Here is a 19,705-nt window from a genome sequence, read left to right on the forward strand (position 1 = left end):
GTGGGTTTGAACCGCCAGCCTTATGGTTAGGAGTCAAATGCCTTAGGCAACATGCCACCAGAGCTCCCATGTTTCTAAAAAGCAAGGATAAAAAAGTGTAAATTGCTAGTGTGGTCAGTTTCTAGATTGTAATATAGACTGATTGCTCCAGTTGCCAACATACAATCTCAAAACACCAAAGTGCTTTGTTCATTTGCCTGCTTTTCTTAAGAAGCTTAAAAGTGAATCACTGTTAGTAAAAATCGTCAAGGTAGTTTAAGTCTAAAACTGATCACTACTGCATTGTGCTAGCAGATGATACAAAAAGCAAAAGACATATTTTTTTTGTCTTAAACTTAAGACATCCAGAGTCCCAGGCTTAACTAATATGATTTATCAGTAAGCATTATTGTCTGTGATGTGAGTCATAGTCCCTGCCCACAAAGCAGTTGCAATCTAGTGACTTAATGGCTGCCGACTCATGGTGACCATACGTATGACAAAACTAAATGTTGCTCTGTCCTGCATCATCCTCGTGATTGCTGACATGGTTGAGTCCATCTTTGTAGCTTTTGTGCCACTCCACTGAGGGTCTTCCACACCTTTGCTGGCCCTCTGCTTCACTCAATATGGTATCTTCCACCAGCAATTAATTACTCCTGAAGGCATATCCAAAGTAAGCAAGCTGGACAGTGCTCTGTTGTGATCTATAAGGTTTTCATTGTCGAATTTTTGGAGATAGATTGCCAGGCCTTTCTTCCTAATCTCTTGTAGTCAGGAAGCTCTGGTGAAACCTGTCCCTGTGGGTGACCCCTGCTGGTATTTGAAATACTGGTGGCATAGCTTCCAGCACCATAGCCACATGTCAGCCACCACAGTACAGCAGACTGAAACAGGTGGTAAAGTGACTTAATAAACCAAAACACCAAACCCACTTCCATCAAGTTGATTCTAGTTCATAGTGAGTGACCCTATAGGACAAAGCAGAACTGCCCCATAGGATTTCCAAGGCTGTAAATCTTTATGGAAGCAGAGTGCCTCATCTTTCGCCCATGGAGTAAGTAGTTGATGGATTTGAACACCAACCTTTTGGTTAGCCACTGAATGTTTTAAAAAGGGACTTAATAACATTTATTGAGCAGTATACCAACTCCTAACTTACCAACTACCTCATTATCTGACATTTTGCATTTACAACAATAGTAAAAAAGCTGTTATAAACTATTTTGTACATTAACTACGTATGTTTGGCAGTAATGACCACCAAGGTTTGAGGCAAGAATACTGCTGGCTATGATGATTATTTATGTGTCAACTTAGGTTGGCCATGATTCTCAGTGGTTGGGCAGCTATGTAAGGTTTATTTGGCAGTTACATAGTGATGTATTGAGTCTCCATTTTGTGATCTGATGTCATCATCCTCCATTTTCACATACATAGATTTTTGTGTAACAACCTGAACTTCGCAACCTAACCATGTTGGTAAATGAGGAGTGGGAATATAGTGTGTTAGACACTGTGCTAGGTGCTTTACAAGCCTTGTTTCATTTAAACCTCATAACAAGTCTGTTACATGATATTATTTTCCCATTTTACAGATGAGGAAATTGGGTTGCAGAGAAGTTAAATGAACTTCCTGAAGTCATCCCATTATTAAGTATTGAGCCAGGATTCAAACCCAGTCAGTTTGGCCCCAAGCCCCATTCTCTTAGCCCTTAAACCATATTGCCTCATGTTAAAGAGGTAAATCTTAACTGTAAAGACAAAATGGGAAAGCTGAGAAATAAGTGCTTTGGGAATTCCCAGCAAAGGCTCTATCCAGTGGGCTTTTGAGCTGGGCCTTTGAATTTCCACTGAAAGGTGGTAGTGGTGGTGGTGGTGGTGGTAGTGGTATGTTATGGTAAAGGAGGAAGGATATTTTAGGGGGAGTCAGTGGCTCTGAGAAAGGCATGCTGTGGGGGTGGGGGTATGGAACAGGTCCAGGAAATGGTGAGGAGTCCACTTGAGTTTCAGTTTAGGGCATGTGAAGGGGAGAAGTGGGATGTAAGGCTGAAAAACAAGGTTAACCAAAACCTAGTCCACTGCCATCAAGTTGATTCTGACTGATAGCAACCCTATAGGACAGAGTGGAACTGCCCTATAGGGTTTCCAAGACTGTAAATCTTTACGGAAGCAGACTGCCTCATCATTCTCCTACGGAGCAGGCTGATAGGTTTGAATCACAGACTTTTTTTTTTTTTTTTTTTGTTAGCAGCCAAATGCTTTAACCATTGGATCACCAGAGCTCCTATAAAACAAGGTTTGTTATGATTAAAACTTTTCATTGGGAAGGTAACTCTGGCAGTAGTATGTGGAAGGGATTGGAGTGGGGAATGTCAGAAGATGGTATTGAAATTGACCAGATCAGATATGATAAGGGACCAGATAACAAAACCAAAAAACCCAAACCTATTGCCATCTAGTCGATTCTGACTCATAGCAACCCCCATTGGGTTTCCAAGGCTGTAAATATTTATGGAAGTAGATTACCTCATCTTTCTGCTGCAGAGCAGCTGGTGAGTTTGAACCACTGACCTTCTGGTTAGCATCCAAATGCCTTACCCACTGTGGTGTTATGTTTGTGTGTCAACTTGGCTAGGCTTGGTTGAGTGGCTGGGCAGCTGGATGTTGTATTCCCCATGATGAGACTGGTAATCAGCTCCATAGTGGAATCTACGGTGAGTAGCTGCCTTTGGGTATGTGGTCTGTTTCCTGTATATAAGGAGAAGCTTTGAGAATGGTCTCTAGCCTATGGCACACTTGGACCCTGCATGTAGCCATGTCGTTGCTCAGCAGACTGCTATGCTCTGCCGACCTTGGGACTTACAATGGACTTAAGTTAATGGCCTGCCGTGTGGTCTGGTAACATCGGGACTGTGCCTTTTGACTTGTCAACCTTGGGGCTTCTCAGCCTCAGAAGCAAGAAGCGGCCGAAGGAAAAAAAGCCCTCTAGCTCCAGTGGGCCAGGAGCAGGAGGCAGAGCTGGACCCCAAAGGTTGAGAGGCATTCAGCCAGCCCCTCAAGCCTGGCACTTTGAACTTGGACTTAAAGCCTCCAGATTGTAACAATAAACTCCTGTTTGCTAAGGCCATCCCATTTGTGGTGTATTCTTGTCAGAGCGGCACTAGGTAACCAGAACACCCACTATACCACCAAAGCTCCTGTGGTGTCAATAAGTATAGGAAGTAAGGGGTTTCTCAGCTGATGACATGTAAGGGGAGAAGGCAATATCAAAAGAGACTGATAGTTTCAACCTAGATGACTATCAGAAATAGGAAGAAAAAAGTTTGTTGGTAGGGAGAGAGAAGAGAGCTGTGGGAAATATGGTCAGTTTAATTCTAAATACATTGCAGCTTTCATCTGGCAAGACAACCGGTTAGAGTGTTAGAAATCCTGTAAAACCTGGGTTACCAAGGAATAGTGAGGATAGCCAAAAAAAATTCTAGAAGAGAACTTTGGGTAATGTCTTTCTTTTAAGTAGCTGAAATAAGAGGAAAAGGTAGAGAGGGCATTGTTCTTGATAGAAGAGGGTGCAGTGTCATTGACCAAGTGGTGGGTCGGGGGAGCAGTAGAAAAATATGAACGGAACTTGGGCTTCTAGGGTCCTGAAATTGTGTCCAAAAGTGTGTGTGTGTGTGGGGGGGGGTGGTGGGGGGTGGGGGTCAAATGTGTCTACTTCTGCGGCAGGGGAAAAGAATTCATATTACCTTTTCCAAAGGAGTCTGTCATTGACTGAATTGTATCCCCCCAAAATGTATGTCAGCTTGACTAGGTCATGATGCTGGTTTGGTAATTATGCAGTGATGTAAATTGGCCATTTTATGTGTTGTAAATCCTATGAGGTGGGATTAGGGTGGGGTGTATTTTGAGTTACGCCCTTTAAGTTGTTGTTGTTGTTTGCCATCGAGTCAGACCCACCTCATTGGGTTTCTGAGGCAGTATCACTACGGAAGTAGATTGCCCCATCTTCCTTCCGAGGAGTGGCTGGTGGGAGATTCAAACCCACCAGCCACTCCTTGGAAGGAAGACTAGGCCCTTTAAGTACCACCTTACTTAAGTTACTACCTTCACCATCTTATTGAAGACACATGGTGATCTCCAAGGAACATTGGGCCCATAGATGTTGAAAGGAGACAAGGACTTTCTTCCAGAGCTAATAGAAAGAGAAAGCTTTTCCCCAGAGCTGGCACCTCAGATTCAGACTTCTGGCCTCCTAAACTGTGAGAGGATAAATTTCTGCTTGTTAAAGACACCCACTTGTGCAATTTCTGCTGTAGTAGCACTAGAGAACTAAGACAGGGTCTGTGACCTCAAAGAATCTGACAACCATTTCTTTAGAGAGTTTAAAAATTAGATTGCCAGCATTTGAGGAGAGAGTGGGGGGTAGGACATAGGCAATAATAGTAGGTAACATTTCCATTTATTAAATTAATCCTCAACAGCAACCCCATGATGTAGCAGGTACCATTAGTATCCCCATTTATAGATGAAGCAACTGAGGCACAAGGAGCTTAAGTCACTTGCCCAAGGTCACATAGTTAGGACTACAGAGCTAAGATTTGAGCCTAGGCAATCTGGCTCAAGTGTCTGTGAAATAACTCAAGAACTTTAGAAGAAGGAAAGGGAGTTGCCATTGCTGTATACTTATCAGGATCAATATACTATGCTAAGCACTTTATAAAAAAATTTTTATTTAATACTCTCAGCAACTCAGAAGTTTAGTATTATCATCACTGCATGTGATGAAACTGAGGTTCGGTGACAGGTTTTCTACCCTGAGTATACACATTGGAACTTCATGGAACAGTCTGACTTTCAAAGATGTGCAGTTTCTCCTACCGGGCAAATTAGTTCTTTCTGGTTTGACCCCCTGCTGAGAATTTGCATTTCTACTGAGGGTATGCTGAATCAGAAACTGCGGTTTTAACAAGATCCCCAAGAATACATAAGAATCACCGGGCATTCTGTAAGAGGCACTTAGGGGATCCTGTAAAAATGTAGATTCTGATTCAGCATATATGCAGTGGAAATGCAAATTTCATGGTATTCAGTTTATAAGGAGATGATACTTAGAATTGGAAGGCTAGCAAATAACAAAGACCTAAACCATTATTCTGACTCGATGGCACATAACAACAAACCATTATTAGGTCTGAGATGAGATAATTAGAAAAATCATAGAAGCCTGGGAATTAGAAAACCTAGATTTCAAGTCTGGCTGTAATGCTGAATCAAGGTTGGGCAGGTCACTCATCCCCATTTTATAGATGAGGAAACAATGACTGATAGATTTACGTGTAGTTCAGAAGGTTGTGAGGATCAAATAATATATTCAGAAACAGGATGGGGACTGGTTCTTCTTCCTGAGGGGGGAGGTTTTTCCTTCCTGAGGAGGGAGCTAAACATAACTGAGTTTCTATTGAGATGGAGAGGCTTGGAATTGAGGCAGCTTATGGCAAATGCCCTCCTCCCCCACATGTCGGCAAAGTATGTAGTGGGATTGAGGATGTGAGAAGGAGGATAAAGATCAGAGGAGCCACTGTCAAGAAGGTGCTAGGACAAAACATTGTTCCACCTCCTACCCAGCGAGTAACGACTGGGTTCTTAAAAGCTTGCAAACAGCCATCTAGATGCAACGATGGGTCTCTCCTCACCCAGAGCAAAGAAGAATGAAGAAAACCAAAGGTTCATGGAAAAAATTAGTCCTCGCAACTGGTACACCGTGCAATCTGCAGCCTGTACGACTATGAGACCAAAACTAGATGGTGCCCAGCTACCACTGTCAACCACTTGGAGGGAGATCTATGTAGGAGATTCTGGATAGAGAGGGAGAACAATGTGGAACAAAACTCAAAATCATTTGGGAAAAAAAGGGGGGCAGGTTTGCTGGTCTGATAGAGCCTGGTGGAACCACTGAGAGTATGGCCCCTAGCTGCCTTTCAGGTCTGGAATTGAACCCACATCTGTGGCTTCCAGCCAAACCAAAGACAGGCATATGAGTTGAACATTTACCTGAGGTAGATACACTCCTTGGAGAGAACAATCATGGGAGAAAGAAGGGCTGTTTATGCACAAGGAGACAGCTCAGGGGGCAGGAGTGCATGGAGGGACGGACACAGGGAAGAGGTAACTATGGGGAGGAAGTGGGAGGGGAGCTGTTGTATTGGGGTAAATTGTCGTCAGTGTCATGAGACAAAGTGTATGTGAACTGCTGTATGGAAAGTAAATTAGCTCTGTAAATTTTCACCCAAATCACAATTAAAAAAAAAAAAAAAAAAGAAGGTGCTAGGAGACAAACTAGAGGTCAGTAAAAGCCTTGACTTTCTTGACTATCTTGAAGTTTAATTGGCTTTTAACACAGAATCTAACAACATTCCTTAAGCAAATGTACAGTATACATTTTTTTAAAATTGTGATTTGGGTGAAAATTTACAGAGCAAATTCACACAGTATACATATTTTTTAATGTGTAGAAATTTGATCAGTTTTGGCCACACTTAATGCCCCAGTGATGTTCCTCCTGCTGTTTTGAGTGTCAGAGATGTGAAGTGTGATGGACTGGAAGAATGGACTGCACAGTTACAGTCAGACACTGGAAGGGGTTCACCATCACAGGGAGCATTCCCAGAACAAGTGGGTCAGGAATGTGTAGGAAGACTGGGACCTGTTTTGTGCATGCTATCTCTTTGTGGTGTGTTCTTTGTTTCCTTTTAGTGGTCATTTGAAATTTGATAATATTAATATTTTCTGTGCCTTCTGTGTGGGAGGATAGAAGTTTCTTGGTTATTCTCTTAACAAAGCACTCCTTTTGTGTGCTTTCTCTGTACTGAGAATTGTTTTAACTCCATGGTTAGGATTTGACCTTTTTCAGAACCCAAATTAACTTGGTCTGTCAACCTTTTTCAGAGAAATTCCAATTTTTCAGATGCCTGATGATGTAATAAAAAGATCTTGATAGTTTTTTCTAAGCTTAGGAATTATTCTCCTTGCTATTTTTTTTTTAATTCCTAGGGTATATGTTTCAAATCTGTCTGAGTGCTGAGCCCTACTCAGGGCACCTAAGAAATGTTAGTGTGGGGCTGGGGGTGTAGTAGATCCAGTCAGTGGGTAGGATCAGGGATTCAGTAGATCTGGGGGATGTTATTCTTTATATAATTGGGCTTGAGGACATAGAAATAATTTATGCTTCTTTTAGTAATATTTTTAGTAGGCTACCAATGATTTTTGCATATAAATAAAAGGGGACAACTTTTACTAAGCCTTTTAATGGAGCGGACTTATGGGTTAGTAGAGAAAAGAGCTAGTTCTTTATTGTGTCGCTGGATTGACTGTGGGTCCATAGCCTTTTCCAGGTTATGTCCATCAAATGCAGTTGGTACTCTGTAGTCAAATTTTTACTTTTTTTGTTGGGGGGGGAGGTGAGATATTTTCAGAGTGTGTCTTCCATTCATTGTAAATATGAACATTAACACTTTTTACTAGTTGATGTATTATTCACCAATTGATCATTGCTGCTCACTTTTAAAAAATGTCTATGTAACCAGAAGATCTAGATGGTGCCCTGCTACCACTTTCAACCACTCAGAGGGAGATCTATGTAGGAGATCCTGGATAAAGAGGGAGAACAGTGTGGAACAAAACTCAAAATCATTTGGGGAAAAAAAAGGGGGGGGACCAGGTTTGCTGATCTGATAGAGCCTGGTGGAACTACTGAGACTATGTTCCCTAGCTGCCCTTCAGGTCTGGAATTAAACCCACACCTGTGGCTTCGAGCCAAACAAAAGACAGGCGTATGAGTTGAACATGTACCTGAGGTAGATACACTCCTTGGAGAGAACAATCATGGGAGAAAGAAGGGCTGTTCATGCACAGGAAGATAGTTCAGGGGGCAGGAGTGCATGGAGGGATGGACACAGGGAAGAGGTAACTATCGGGAGGAAGTGGGAGGGGAGCTGTTGCATTGGGGTAAATTGTCGTCAGTGTCATGAGACAATGTGTGTGTGAACTGCTGTATGGAAAGTGAATTTGCTCTGTAAACTTTCACCCAGATCACAAAAAAAAAAAAAGGTCTATGTAAGTTGACTAGAGAGCCCTCGACTACCATTTCCTTCTCCCTTCTTGGCCAGCTACTGCTTTCTGCCCTCCTGTTTCTGCTTCATTACCTGCCATTCTAGTCTGGCTTCTATTCCCAACTACTTCACTGAAAGTGCTCTTAACAGGTGATCAATGACCTCCTGTTGCCAAACCTAATGGATACTTATTGCCTGGCTTACTTGTCTTTGCCACAGCATTTGATGTTTTTAATCACTTCTTCCTCCTTGAAAAAAATTTTCCCTTGACTTCCTGAATTCTTTGCCATCACTGGTTCCTGTTTTCTGCTTATTCCTATGGCTTTTCCTTCTTAGACACCTTCATCAGTTCTTCCTCCTCTACCAACCCCTTCATGTTACCTATGAATGGGATCCTGGAGTTATAGCCAAAGTCCTTATCTCATTTTATTTGCTCCCCAGACAATATCATCTACACCTGACTTCAGCCACCTTATGACAGCTAAGCGTCTCTCTCCAATTGAGACTCCCCTTTCTTGAGCCCCAGATCTCACATATTCAGCTGTGCGTATGTCACAGGTACAGCAAACTCAGAACCTCCAAAACTGAACTTGGTGTTTACCCTGTTGACCTGTTCTTCTGCCTGTGTTCTGGTACTTCTGTCCCCTTCCTCGCTCAGGCCAACTTGTCCACCTAGTTGCAAAGGCAATTTATATTCCTCTTATTGTCTCATTTCTTCCCAGACTGCAGTCACTGAATCCTATACATAATACCTTCTAAAAATCCCTTGAATTCATCCCTCTCTCCCCATTACTCCTCCCTTAGATTAGGCCCTAAGCTCTTTTTGCTTGCAAGACTGCAGTGGTCTTCTGTATGCCTCAGCTGTTAACCAAAAGGTTGGGGGTTCAAATCTACCAGCTGCTCTGCAGGGGAAAGATGTGGCAGTCTGCTTCCTTAAAGACTTCAGCCTTGAAAACACTATGGAGCAGTTCTACTCTGTCCTAGAGGGTTGCTATAAGTCAGAATCTATTCGAAGACACCTAACAGGTCTAGACTAATCTTTCTGAAGTAGAAATCTAGCATCACGCGCCCCGCCCCCTTATAACTCTTCTGTGACTTCCTTTTGCCTTCAGGATAAAGTCCAAACTCCCTCCTTCAGCATCCATAGTATTTTATGATTCAGCCTCTGCTGATCTTTCTAATCTCAACTCTTATCACTTGTACCTGCACCTTATGAGCCAACCACTCTAAACTGCTTGTGAGTCCTGGACTGGGCTGTGTTCTTTCACTGTTTCTTGACTTGGTATTGGTATATACTGCTCTTCCCCCTACCTGGAATACCCTTTCTATTACTTAGGTACCTCTTTTTTGTTTTTATAACACTGTGTATATGTATACACACACACACACACACACATTGTTTATTCAGTCTGTTTTTCCTAACTAGACTTAGAGCTCCTTGAAGAGGTGCCTTGTTTTGATCAATGATCCCTGGGTGGTTTCCTCCAGTAGTATTCCATTTACGTGTAAGAGTGGCTGACTGGTTGGAATGAAAGGAGATAGAAATGTGAAATGTAACCAGTACTGGATCTGGATCTTGTCCATCTTGGAGTTAAGGAAAGTTTCAGAAGTTTGGGTTCAGTTTATAGTTGAAGTATATCCATACAACGAAGAATATTATTTAGCCAAAAAAAAGAAATGAAATTCTGATATATTCAGCCATGTGGGTGAACCTGGAAAATATTGTGCTAAGTGAAAGAAACCAGACACAAAAGACAACATATTGTGTGATTCCATTTATATGAAATGTCTAGAATAGACAAATCCACAGAGACAGAAAGCCTGGGCCCAGAGGGATGGGGGGGGATGGAGGAGCATGACTGCTAACAGGTACAGGTTTCTTTTTGGGGTCATGAGCGTGGTCTGGAATTAGTAGTGACTGATACGCAACTTCATGAATATACTAAAAAAAAGCACTGACTTGTACATGTTAAATGGTGAACTTTGTGATATTTGAATTATATTTCAATTAAGCTGGTACTTAAAAATTGTAATTTGTCAGTATAGCTTTATAGTACTTAGAACAGTGTGCATATTGAATATTGATAGGCTGATCCAGGTAAGCTCTAAACAATATATTGACCTCGTAGTACCAGATTCAGGACTTCTAGTCTATGTTTTGATTTTAAGCAGATATTTTAAAATTACCATCTGACCTTTTAGTAGTAGAAGAACTCAACCAATGTACAAAGATTATCGACTTTCTATTTTGTTAAATATGTGTTATTTGGCCAGCTCTGTCCTTAAGGAATAAACTGGAGAAGATACGCGATTAACTATTGCAAAAAGGACGTGTGGGCATCCTCCTCTGACCTCCTCTGACTTTACGAGGGGGAGACAGAATCACCATCAGCAGCCCGAGGCTGAGTGCAATGAGGCAGAAGTCTGAAGTGCCACCACCCTCCAATCTTTTTACCAACTCTGACACCAGATGTCCCTCCCGTGGCACTCTGCTTCTCTGCTGGGTTCAGTAATTCATTGCATTGACCACATAGAAGTCAGACAATACTCACATTTATGGGGCTTATTAAGGAAGTAAAAGGTCACAATTCAGGCTTGGGAATGCTCAGGATTCATTTCTTTGATCAGGATGACCTCCCCTCTGCCATGGCTGCAGACGTGCCTCTCATTGGCAGTTGACCTCTCAGTCTAGCCTCCGCCCTGCTCGAGCAAGTGTCACAAAGCTCTTAGCTCTGCTGATAGGTACACCCCACGTTGCCAGCAAACCTCCTGCCCAAAGACACTCAGCTTTCTCACTCTGTGGGCCAGTAAGCCTGCTGCTCTGTCTTGTGCTGGTTTCTGGGTCCTATTGCTGCCGTCTCTCTGCCATCATCTGAATGCACGGATCGTAGGTTTAAGGATGCACCCCACTCTCGACTCTTCTAAGTCTTGATGTAGTGGGAGCCCCCTTTCAGCTTCTGGGATGGCTCATTTGAAGCCTAGCAAGATGGCAAAATGACCAATCCTCATATTGATGATGTTGTTGTTGTTATTTGCCGTTGAGTTGGCCCCAACTCATAGCGACCCCTCCTTGGGTTTCCGAGGCAGTATCACTACGGAAGTAGGATTGCCCAACCTTCCTTCCGAGGAGTGGCTGGTGGGTTTGAACTGCCAGCCTTCTGGTTAGCAGTCAAGTGCCTTAGGCACTATGCTACCAGAGCTCCTTATATTAGGGTTCCATATACCTTATTTGCACAGTCCCACCCCAACAAGGGGACCATGACCCTTACTTATATTATTAGCAAGCTATCCAATCCCCTTGGTGGGCCACAAACACCTTATATTTGCATAGTTCCACCCAGTCATCTGATGGGAGTCACAAAGACCATGGCTAGAAGAGCCATAGCAAGCAGTTCACCATACCATAGCCATCCTGTGAATTGATGGATGGAGGTGGAAGGCACATTTCTAACGTGATTGCACAGACAGGTTGGGAAACCTTGGAACCTATTCTGAGTGCAAATCATTTGAGGATGTTCTCTCATTTTGTTACCTTCCTCATTGTTTATGTATTGATCTAGAAATGCAATCATCCATGCTATCACCTTAGGTAATGTTTCCCTCTCCTGTTCCACTGGATTCTATGAATATTGGGCTCTCAGACTTGTGAATGTAGTAATACTTTAAAATGTAATGGCATTTGGTCTAAAAAGTGGTTCAAAATCACGGGACTACCATTACGAAATTTCTGTTAATCAATCCAAAGATATGTATGGGGCACAGAAGAAGGAATCTCTGTCTGCAAGAAGAGCTTACATTTGTCTTTATTTCCAGGTCTCTTGGTGGGTCTTGTGCTACGATACGGCATTCATGTTCCAAGCGATGTAAATAATGTGACCCTGAGCTGTGAAGTGCAGTCAAGTCCAACTACGTTATTGGTAAATGTTAGTGGAAAATTTTATGAGTATATGCTGAAAGGAGAGATTAGTTCTCATGAACTCAATAACGTTCAAGATAATGAAATGCTTAGAAAGGTAAGTTCTTAGTTAAAGGGAATCTTTGGGTTTGTTTGTTTGTTTTTAGGTATATAAGTAGCAGCAAAGTGATTCAGAAGCAAAAGAGAATTTTTAATGATACTGTATGTAATCTTATAAAATGAAGTAAAACAACTTTTAACGAATGTAATGTAATGCTGTGGAAATGGACATGTCTGTAAATTTCATTTTCTGATTGAGGCTAAGTACTATAACCCTTTGTGTGTTTCACTCTGTGTTCTTTACTATCCTTGTAATAAATGGCAGTTTTGAGCTCAGCGGAATTCCTAAGTGTTTGTTTCAATTTGCAGATGATCCTTATAGTTTTACAGCATCTTAGCACTTAGTTTATTTGTCAATGCCTAAATATTTCATTTATTTAATTGAATCATATTTATTTCAATTCTTTTCTTGCCTCGATTGTATTCTGTACTGACTACAGTTTACTCTTTCTTTGGTTCGTAATTTGGCACAACTTCAGAGGCCTTTGTATGAGCATCAGTAATTGTACCATGCTGTGCATCAAGATTTATGTGGGAGGTTGGGTTGGATCTACTGGTTCCCAGAAATTCCTGGAGCTGCTTTCTTCCATCCCCTTCACTGTCCGTTTCTATCACGAAGCTTCTCAGTGCCGCTTGGCTCTTGCCCACACTTGGCCGTTTGCCCCCACTGCTTTTGTTTTCTGCACTGGCAGGACTTGGTTTTTATGGCTACTTGGTTGTGTTCCTGACCATCTTTAGTGCCTGTAAAATTTCATATGAACTTCAACTTAACTTTTCAGCAAGAATTCTTTCCACCTGTGGAGAATTCCAGTTCCTTAAAAGTTCTAATAAACTAAGTTTAGCATGGGTGTATGTGTAGCTTTTGTATTCAAGTCAAATTCATCTATAACCTCATGAACAGAAGGAGCTGTCAGCATTATTTTATCTAATGAGTCTTAAAGTAAGTAGGCCATCAGGACTAGAAATCTGTTTTGTACAGGAGGTATTGACCATAGTATGTTGTATTCTTTTAGAGATGTCACCTATGCAGGTCTGTTTGCTCATGTCAGCTGTAATACCATACCCCACATTTTATGTTACCAGTGTTCAGTCTGTGTTTTGTTTAAAGCACAGATATGTTCATACTTTTGTCTCTTTTTAAGTATTGTAGTATTTGAACACATTTTCCACAGTTACATCTTAACCGATTGTCCTGACACTATCTACTTGTTATTTGGTTGAGGAGTAGAACAAAAGCTGTCCTATATGAAACAGTTCTATGTCACCACATTGGTATTCTTGCCTTGGATCAGTTCAGCTTTTTTTTTTTCCCCCTATTTTTAATAACTTGATGATGTAATATGAGCTGTTCTGAAGAAATTCATCTAAAAGAACTCTGGTTATTTTAACAGGTTACTTTTGATCCAGAAGTATTTTTCAACATATTACTTCCTCCTATCATATTTTATGCAGGGTATAGTCTGAAAAGGGTAAGTGGTTTTGTGTTTCATATACTTTGAACAAACTAACTTACAGTCCATGGGCTCTGTAGTATTTTACAGTTCTTCCTAGGTTCCCCTCCCTTCTCCTTTCCATTTGTTTTAATTTCTTATCCTGTTTAGAAATGTATGCCTGTACAAGAGTGTTTTCTCTTACTTGTTTCCTTTAATGAATAATACATTTAATATTAGCATAGCACAGTAAAATAGAACACTTTTTCAAATAATTGTTAAGGATTGTGACACAGTGTAACTTTTTTTTTTTCCCCCAGAGACATTTCTTTCGAAACCTTGGGTCTATCCTAGCATATGCTTTTCTTGGAACAGCCATTTCTTGTTTTGTTATTGGGTAAGTGTTGAAATTAAAGTTTTAAAATAATACATACTTGATTTAGGTGATATTGTATTCCTGGATGTGTCTAAGGGCTTTTGCAATTAAGTATATTCACGTAGATAATAAGTTATTTGATTTTCCCTTAAGGCTAAGTATTACCATATTTAAATGACATGAAGTAAATTTTGGATTAATCAAAAGGTAATAATAAAAACGCACTAGCCCCATCTTCTTCTTTAGCAGTAGCTGGTTTTTCTAAAATGGAAATATTTTCATTTCCAGGTCAATAATGTATGGTTGTGTCACACTGATGAAAGTCACTGGACAACTTGCAGGAGATTTTTACTTTACAGATTGCCTGCTGTTTGGTGCCATTGTTTCAGCAACTGATCCAGGTATGTTTCATGTGAGAAAACCCAACCCAACCCACTACCATCAAGTCAATTCCAACTCTTTAGCGAACCTCTTGGACAGGGTAGAACTGCCCCATAGGGTTTCCAAGGCTGTAAATCTTTATGGAAGCTGACAGCCTCATCTTTCTCCCATGGAGCAACTGCCTTTCGATTAATATCCCAGTGCTTTAACTGCAGCGCCACCAGAAGTCCTGTTTTACTTGGGAATGGAGCTTAAATACTTCGGGTACAGTGTTTTGCAGTCAAAGCACATGTGAGTATTACTTCCTTTGAAGTATAGAATCCAGAGTTAGGTACTTCCCACAGTACTATATTTTCCAGTTGTGAAAGAAAAAAACCACATTCTTGGTTGCTTTTGGCTTCAGCACCTACCTTTTTTTTTTTTTTTTTCCTTTGTTGATGACGTGCTTCTTGCCTATTACTGTTCTTCACTTTGATGCTGCTTAGGCAAGTACTGTAAGGTATTTTCTTTAGAAATTTTGATTGGTCTATCTTTAGTGATTCAGTATAGGAGATTAGCCAGATGAATTAAAATGGGTAACAATTATACGGTTACCAGTTCCCTAATAGGAATTCTGGTAGCATAGTGCCTAAGGCACTTGACTGCTCACCAGAAGGCTGGCGGTTCAAACCCACCAGCCACTCCTCGGAAGGAAGGTTGGGCAATCCTACTTCCGTAGTGATACTGCCTCGGAAACCCAAGGAGGGGTCGCTATGAGTTGGGGCCGACTCGACGGCAAACAACAACAACAACAGTTCCCTAAAGTCTTCTATTTACCTTCAGCTATCTACATTTAACATAAGGAAAAAAAAAACAGTTTTCAAATGATTGCTACAGGGCAGTTGTGCTAACACCAGGCATACAGTAATTTTGGATCTTTGTATACCTTAAATAATGCTTTTCATAAAATTGGATTTAAGGTTATAAAATTCTTTTGATATTAACACAACTTGTTCCCCTTATGCTTTTTAGTGTCAAATTGTCTACAAGATCATGTTATAGAATGACTTTAATTGTATTTGGTTTAGTTTTTCTAATAGAGTATTGATCAGTGTAACAGCTACATTAAAAGTAGGATAGTAGGGAAAATGTGGGAAGAAGAGGTAAGGGCAGGCACATAGATTGAAGTTTTCTAACGAAGAATGGAAGTTTGCTTCTACAGTACTTTATGGTCTTTGTAGAGGTTTGTTCTGCTTTACCTTTGACTTAGTAAGTTAATCATCATTAATTGTCTTTCACCACAATTAAATGTAGGATTCTAAGGTTAACTCTGAATTCCTGTGTTAACTCTAATAACACAACACACTATAGGAAAGAGAAAAAATATACTCTGTAAGAGGTGATTATAGAACATCAGAGGTCATTAGCCATTAGAGAGATACAAATCAAAACAATAGTGAGATACCATCTTGCCCCAATACTAACAGCAAAGTTCAAGAAGACAGAAAATAACAAATGCTGGCGAGGATAGGGAGAGATTGGGACTCTCATACACTGCTAGTGGGACTGTCAAATGATACAACCACTGTGGAAAGCAGTATAGAGATAAAGTTGGAATTAGAAATATCATTTGATCCAGCCATTCCGTTACTAGGTATATATCCTAAAGAAGTGAGAGCCAGTACAGGAACAGATATATGCATACCCATGTTCATCGCAGCACCATTTACAGTAGCCAAAAGTTGGAAACAACCTGGGTGCCCATCAACAGAAGAATGGATGAGCAAACTATGGTACATACACACAATGGAATACTGTGCAACCCTAAAGAATAACGCAGGATCTGCAAAACACCGCATAACGTGGATGAACTTGGAGGACTTTATGCTGAGTGAAATAAATCAATCACAGAAGGACAAATATAGTATTAGTTCACTATTGTAAAAAGTCAAGGACTGGTTTATATATGGAAGGAGACTTTTTTGTTGGTTACCAGGGGTAGGAGAGGAGGGGAGGGGAGGGAACACTGCAAAAGTAAAAATTCTGGAAAAAAAAAAAATAGAACACCAGAGGACCCTTTTAGACATTTTTGTAGTCTAGCAGTTTTTAAAAACTAGAGATCGAATCATTTCCTTCAAGACCGTCAAGGCTGCCCGGTTATAATTTGTAGTTACTTACATTTTCAGGATGAAAACAGGATGGTTTTTACGAGAAGCCAGTAAGTGGTCTTGGTTTTCTGTGTCTTCTCGCTGGAAACACACTCCTCAGCTTTTCAAAGCCCATGAAGAATCAGTCGACAAGCCTGCCTCTGTTACTTCAACTTTCTAGCTTGTTTGGGGAGGGGGAGTGCCTGAATAGCTCAGTCACAGATCTTTGTCCAGTTGTAGAGTTAATTTTTTTCTGAGTTGTATGTCCCAGTTTTATGGTGAGAGTGGACTGTAAGTTTTTTGAAAATTCTGCAGTGTTGCTCCCAACTTTTATATCTTTTAAAATGCAAGTTCCCTATTTTTTCCTTGGGATTTGAGGAGGCTCTCCTTTCTCTAGTTACCCTCATCTTTCATGTCTCCTTGGTTTTTTTAGCTTGTGAGCTGTATGTGACTCGGCAGTTAAAGTCATAACACAACTTCTATCTCATCTGATGTTTTTAAGTAGTCTTGTACAATGGTTCTCCTAAAAGAAGATTTTTTCCTTCTTATACTATACTATCCTGATAATATAATTTCTTCTTATGTTAAATATAGCAGCTGTAATTCTAGCGATATATTTTACCCAAACCAAACACTAAGCTTGTGTTCTCATTTCCTCTGTCTTTACTAAACTGGTGTGCTTGAAATTTGCAAGTCAAATAGAAGGGAGTTGTAAGGCTCCAAGTAAAAAATGCAGTTTTCAGCAGGAGACACTTTTCATAATATTTTTCATCATCAAGATTAATGGTTGCTTGGTCTGTAAGAAGTTCTGAATCTATTCTTCATAGAAAAGAAATGGAAGAGAAGATTATTAACATTTGCATGAAGAATGTAGACCTCAGTCGTTCAAGGTTATTTTCACCTGTTTTTCAGAGAGCAGAAAAAGGAGCTAGTAAGTGTGTATAATTAGAGAAAAAAATAATGATACCAAATTACTAAATCTTTAGTATGGTGAGGGAATGTTTATTAGGTTTGATTTCTAAGGGGAAGAAATGAAATTCCAGATAACTGTTGTAATTACCTTTTGAGGGGGACTATGTTATTATTTGTAATGTCTGACTCTTTCTCACTTGCTAGTGACTGTCCTGGCCATCTTCCACGAGCTTCAAGTCGATGTTGAACTCTATGCGCTTCTTTTTGGTGAAAGTGTCCTAAATGATGCTGTTGCCATAGTGCTGTCTTCGTAAGTGTTTGTTTTCTTATCATGTTCTATACAGTAAATATTAAGGTACTAGGAGCTGAAAGTCACTTAATTGCATGAAGTATGGTATAAAGGGAAACATTTGGAAGAATGAGTCTTTTTTTTTTTTTTTTTTTGCCTCTTAAAGAAATACATGCTTTATAAAAAACTCACTGCCGTCGGGTCAGATCCAACTCATAGTGACCCCTCCTTGGGTTTCCAAGGCAGTATCACTACGACAGTAGATTGCCCAACCTTCCTTCTGAAGAGTAGCTGGTGGGTTTGAACCACCATCCTTCTGGTTAGCAGTCAAATGCCTTAGGCACTACGCCACCAGAGCTCCCATGTGCTTTATAGATTTATAGATAACTTGAAAAATGAAGGGAAGAAAAAAATGAAGTGTAGTCCTGCTGTCTAAAGAATCACTGTACACGTTTGAGGATATTTCCTTTTTTTCTTTTTTCTAGGCTTAGTATTTTGGTATAATTGTGCTTGTATATATGTATAATTTTGTATTCTTTTTTTAACTTAATGACATGAAAATTTTATTTTTTAAAAGACTTTTTTTTGGAATAGACAACATATTAGCACGGTTCAAAAATCAAAGGTATATAAAAAGTGTACACTGACAATTCAGGTTATTATTACTCTTGTCCTCATCTATCACTTAGAGTTAACCATTTAAAATAATGTCCTGTGTATCCTTCTAGTAGTTCTTTATTTAAATGCAACCAGATATGAATGAATAAATTTTCATATTTGCCTTCCATTTTTTTATTTTAAAAGTCACAGCTATGTTTGCTCTATGTCTAGCTTTTTCTCATGTTAACAATATATTCTGGAGATCCTTCCGTATCCAAACTGAGTTTCCTCAGTTTTTTGCAGCTGCACAATACTGTGTGTGAAAGGTAGTATAGGTTATTCAGTCAGCCCCCTATTGCTAGACACTTGGAGTGTTTTTGATATTTTGCTATCCCAAACAATGCTGCAGTGATTAACCTTGAACTTACCTTGTTTCATGCATGCATAGGTATATTGGTAGGATGAACTCCCAAAAGTGAGATTGCTGGATTAAAGGGTAAATGTATTGGTAATTTTCTTAGATTTTAACCAATTGCCTGTCAAATAAATTGTCTCATTTTGCACTTTAACCAGTAAAATGTAGGAGTGCCTGTTTCCTCACAGGTTCAGCAACAAAATATTTGTCTAATTTTTGTATTTTTGCTAATTTTATACTTAGAAATATCTCATTGTAGTTTAATTTGTATTTTTCTTATTTAACATTTCAGAAAACCTTTTTACTCTTTAGAATTGTTAAATAATATGCTTTTTCTTGAAGACAGTTGTAGAAATCAGCAATGTTTTTCTATAATTGTAGAAATTACAATACATGTTAGTAGAAGGTTTTTGCAGGTGGCAAAATGGGTCTGGATCGCTGAGGAACTCAGTCTTGCCTGCCCACTCCTACTAAGCAAATATCTAACCCTATGGACAGTTGCCTTTACTCAAAACCAGAAGGAGCAAAAGCCCTTCATTTCCTTTCCCCCTCCCTCTCTGTCTTTTTCTTTCCCTCCTTCATTCCCACTGACTCTGGTTTGTGTAGCCTGATTGCCTTCCTGCAAAATGGGAAATTGCCTTGTCTTAGGTGACTCTGTAACACTTAATCCTTAAAATTGAAGTGTGAAGGTAATATTAAAGGTCAAATCTTTTCTGTGACTGCAGTGTACTTAAATTTAGCCCCTTCATATTGTTGGATTTCTTTTTTAATTTTTATTGTGATTTGGGTGAAAGTTAGAGAAAATTCATTTTTAATACAGCACTTCACATACACTTTGTCTCATGATAGTGATTGCAATTCCCCACAATGCAACAGGTCTTCTCCCACTTCCTTCCCATAGTTACCTCTTCCCTGTGTCTTTCCTTCCCATGCACTCCTGCCCCCCGAGCTGTCTCCCTGTGCATACACAGCCCTTTTATTCTCTTGTGATTATTCTCTCCAAGGAGTGTATCTACCTAATGTAAATGTTCAGCTCATATGCCTGTCTTTTGTTTGGCTGGAAGCCACAGGGAT

At 40.1% G+C, this 19,705-nt stretch overlaps 1 protein-coding gene across 1 annotated transcript in view; it reads left to right on the plus strand.

The window, feature by feature from the left end:
• The window catches only part of SLC9A6 (solute carrier family 9 member A6), a 63,787-nt gene that overhangs the window by 4,277 nt on the left and 39,805 nt on the right, over window positions 1-19,705 (plus strand). The window contains exons 2-6 of the mRNA XM_042782996.1: window positions 11,901-12,004; window positions 13,494-13,571; window positions 13,853-13,929; window positions 14,197-14,309; window positions 17,532-17,637. Coding sequence (XP_042638930.1) covers window positions 11,901-12,004; window positions 13,494-13,571; window positions 13,853-13,929; window positions 14,197-14,309; window positions 17,532-17,637 — 478 coding nt within the window. The remainder of the gene's footprint in view (window positions 1-11,900; window positions 12,005-13,493; window positions 13,572-13,852; window positions 13,930-14,196; window positions 14,310-17,531; window positions 17,638-19,705) is intronic.

This window comes from Orycteropus afer, unplaced genomic scaffold, assembly GCF_000298275.1.
Source record: "Orycteropus afer afer isolate SDZICR_OR568_19922 unplaced genomic scaffold, OryAfe1.0 scaffold00571, whole genome shotgun sequence".
Classification (NCBI taxonomy): Eukaryota; Metazoa; Chordata; class Mammalia; order Tubulidentata; family Orycteropodidae; genus Orycteropus; species Orycteropus afer.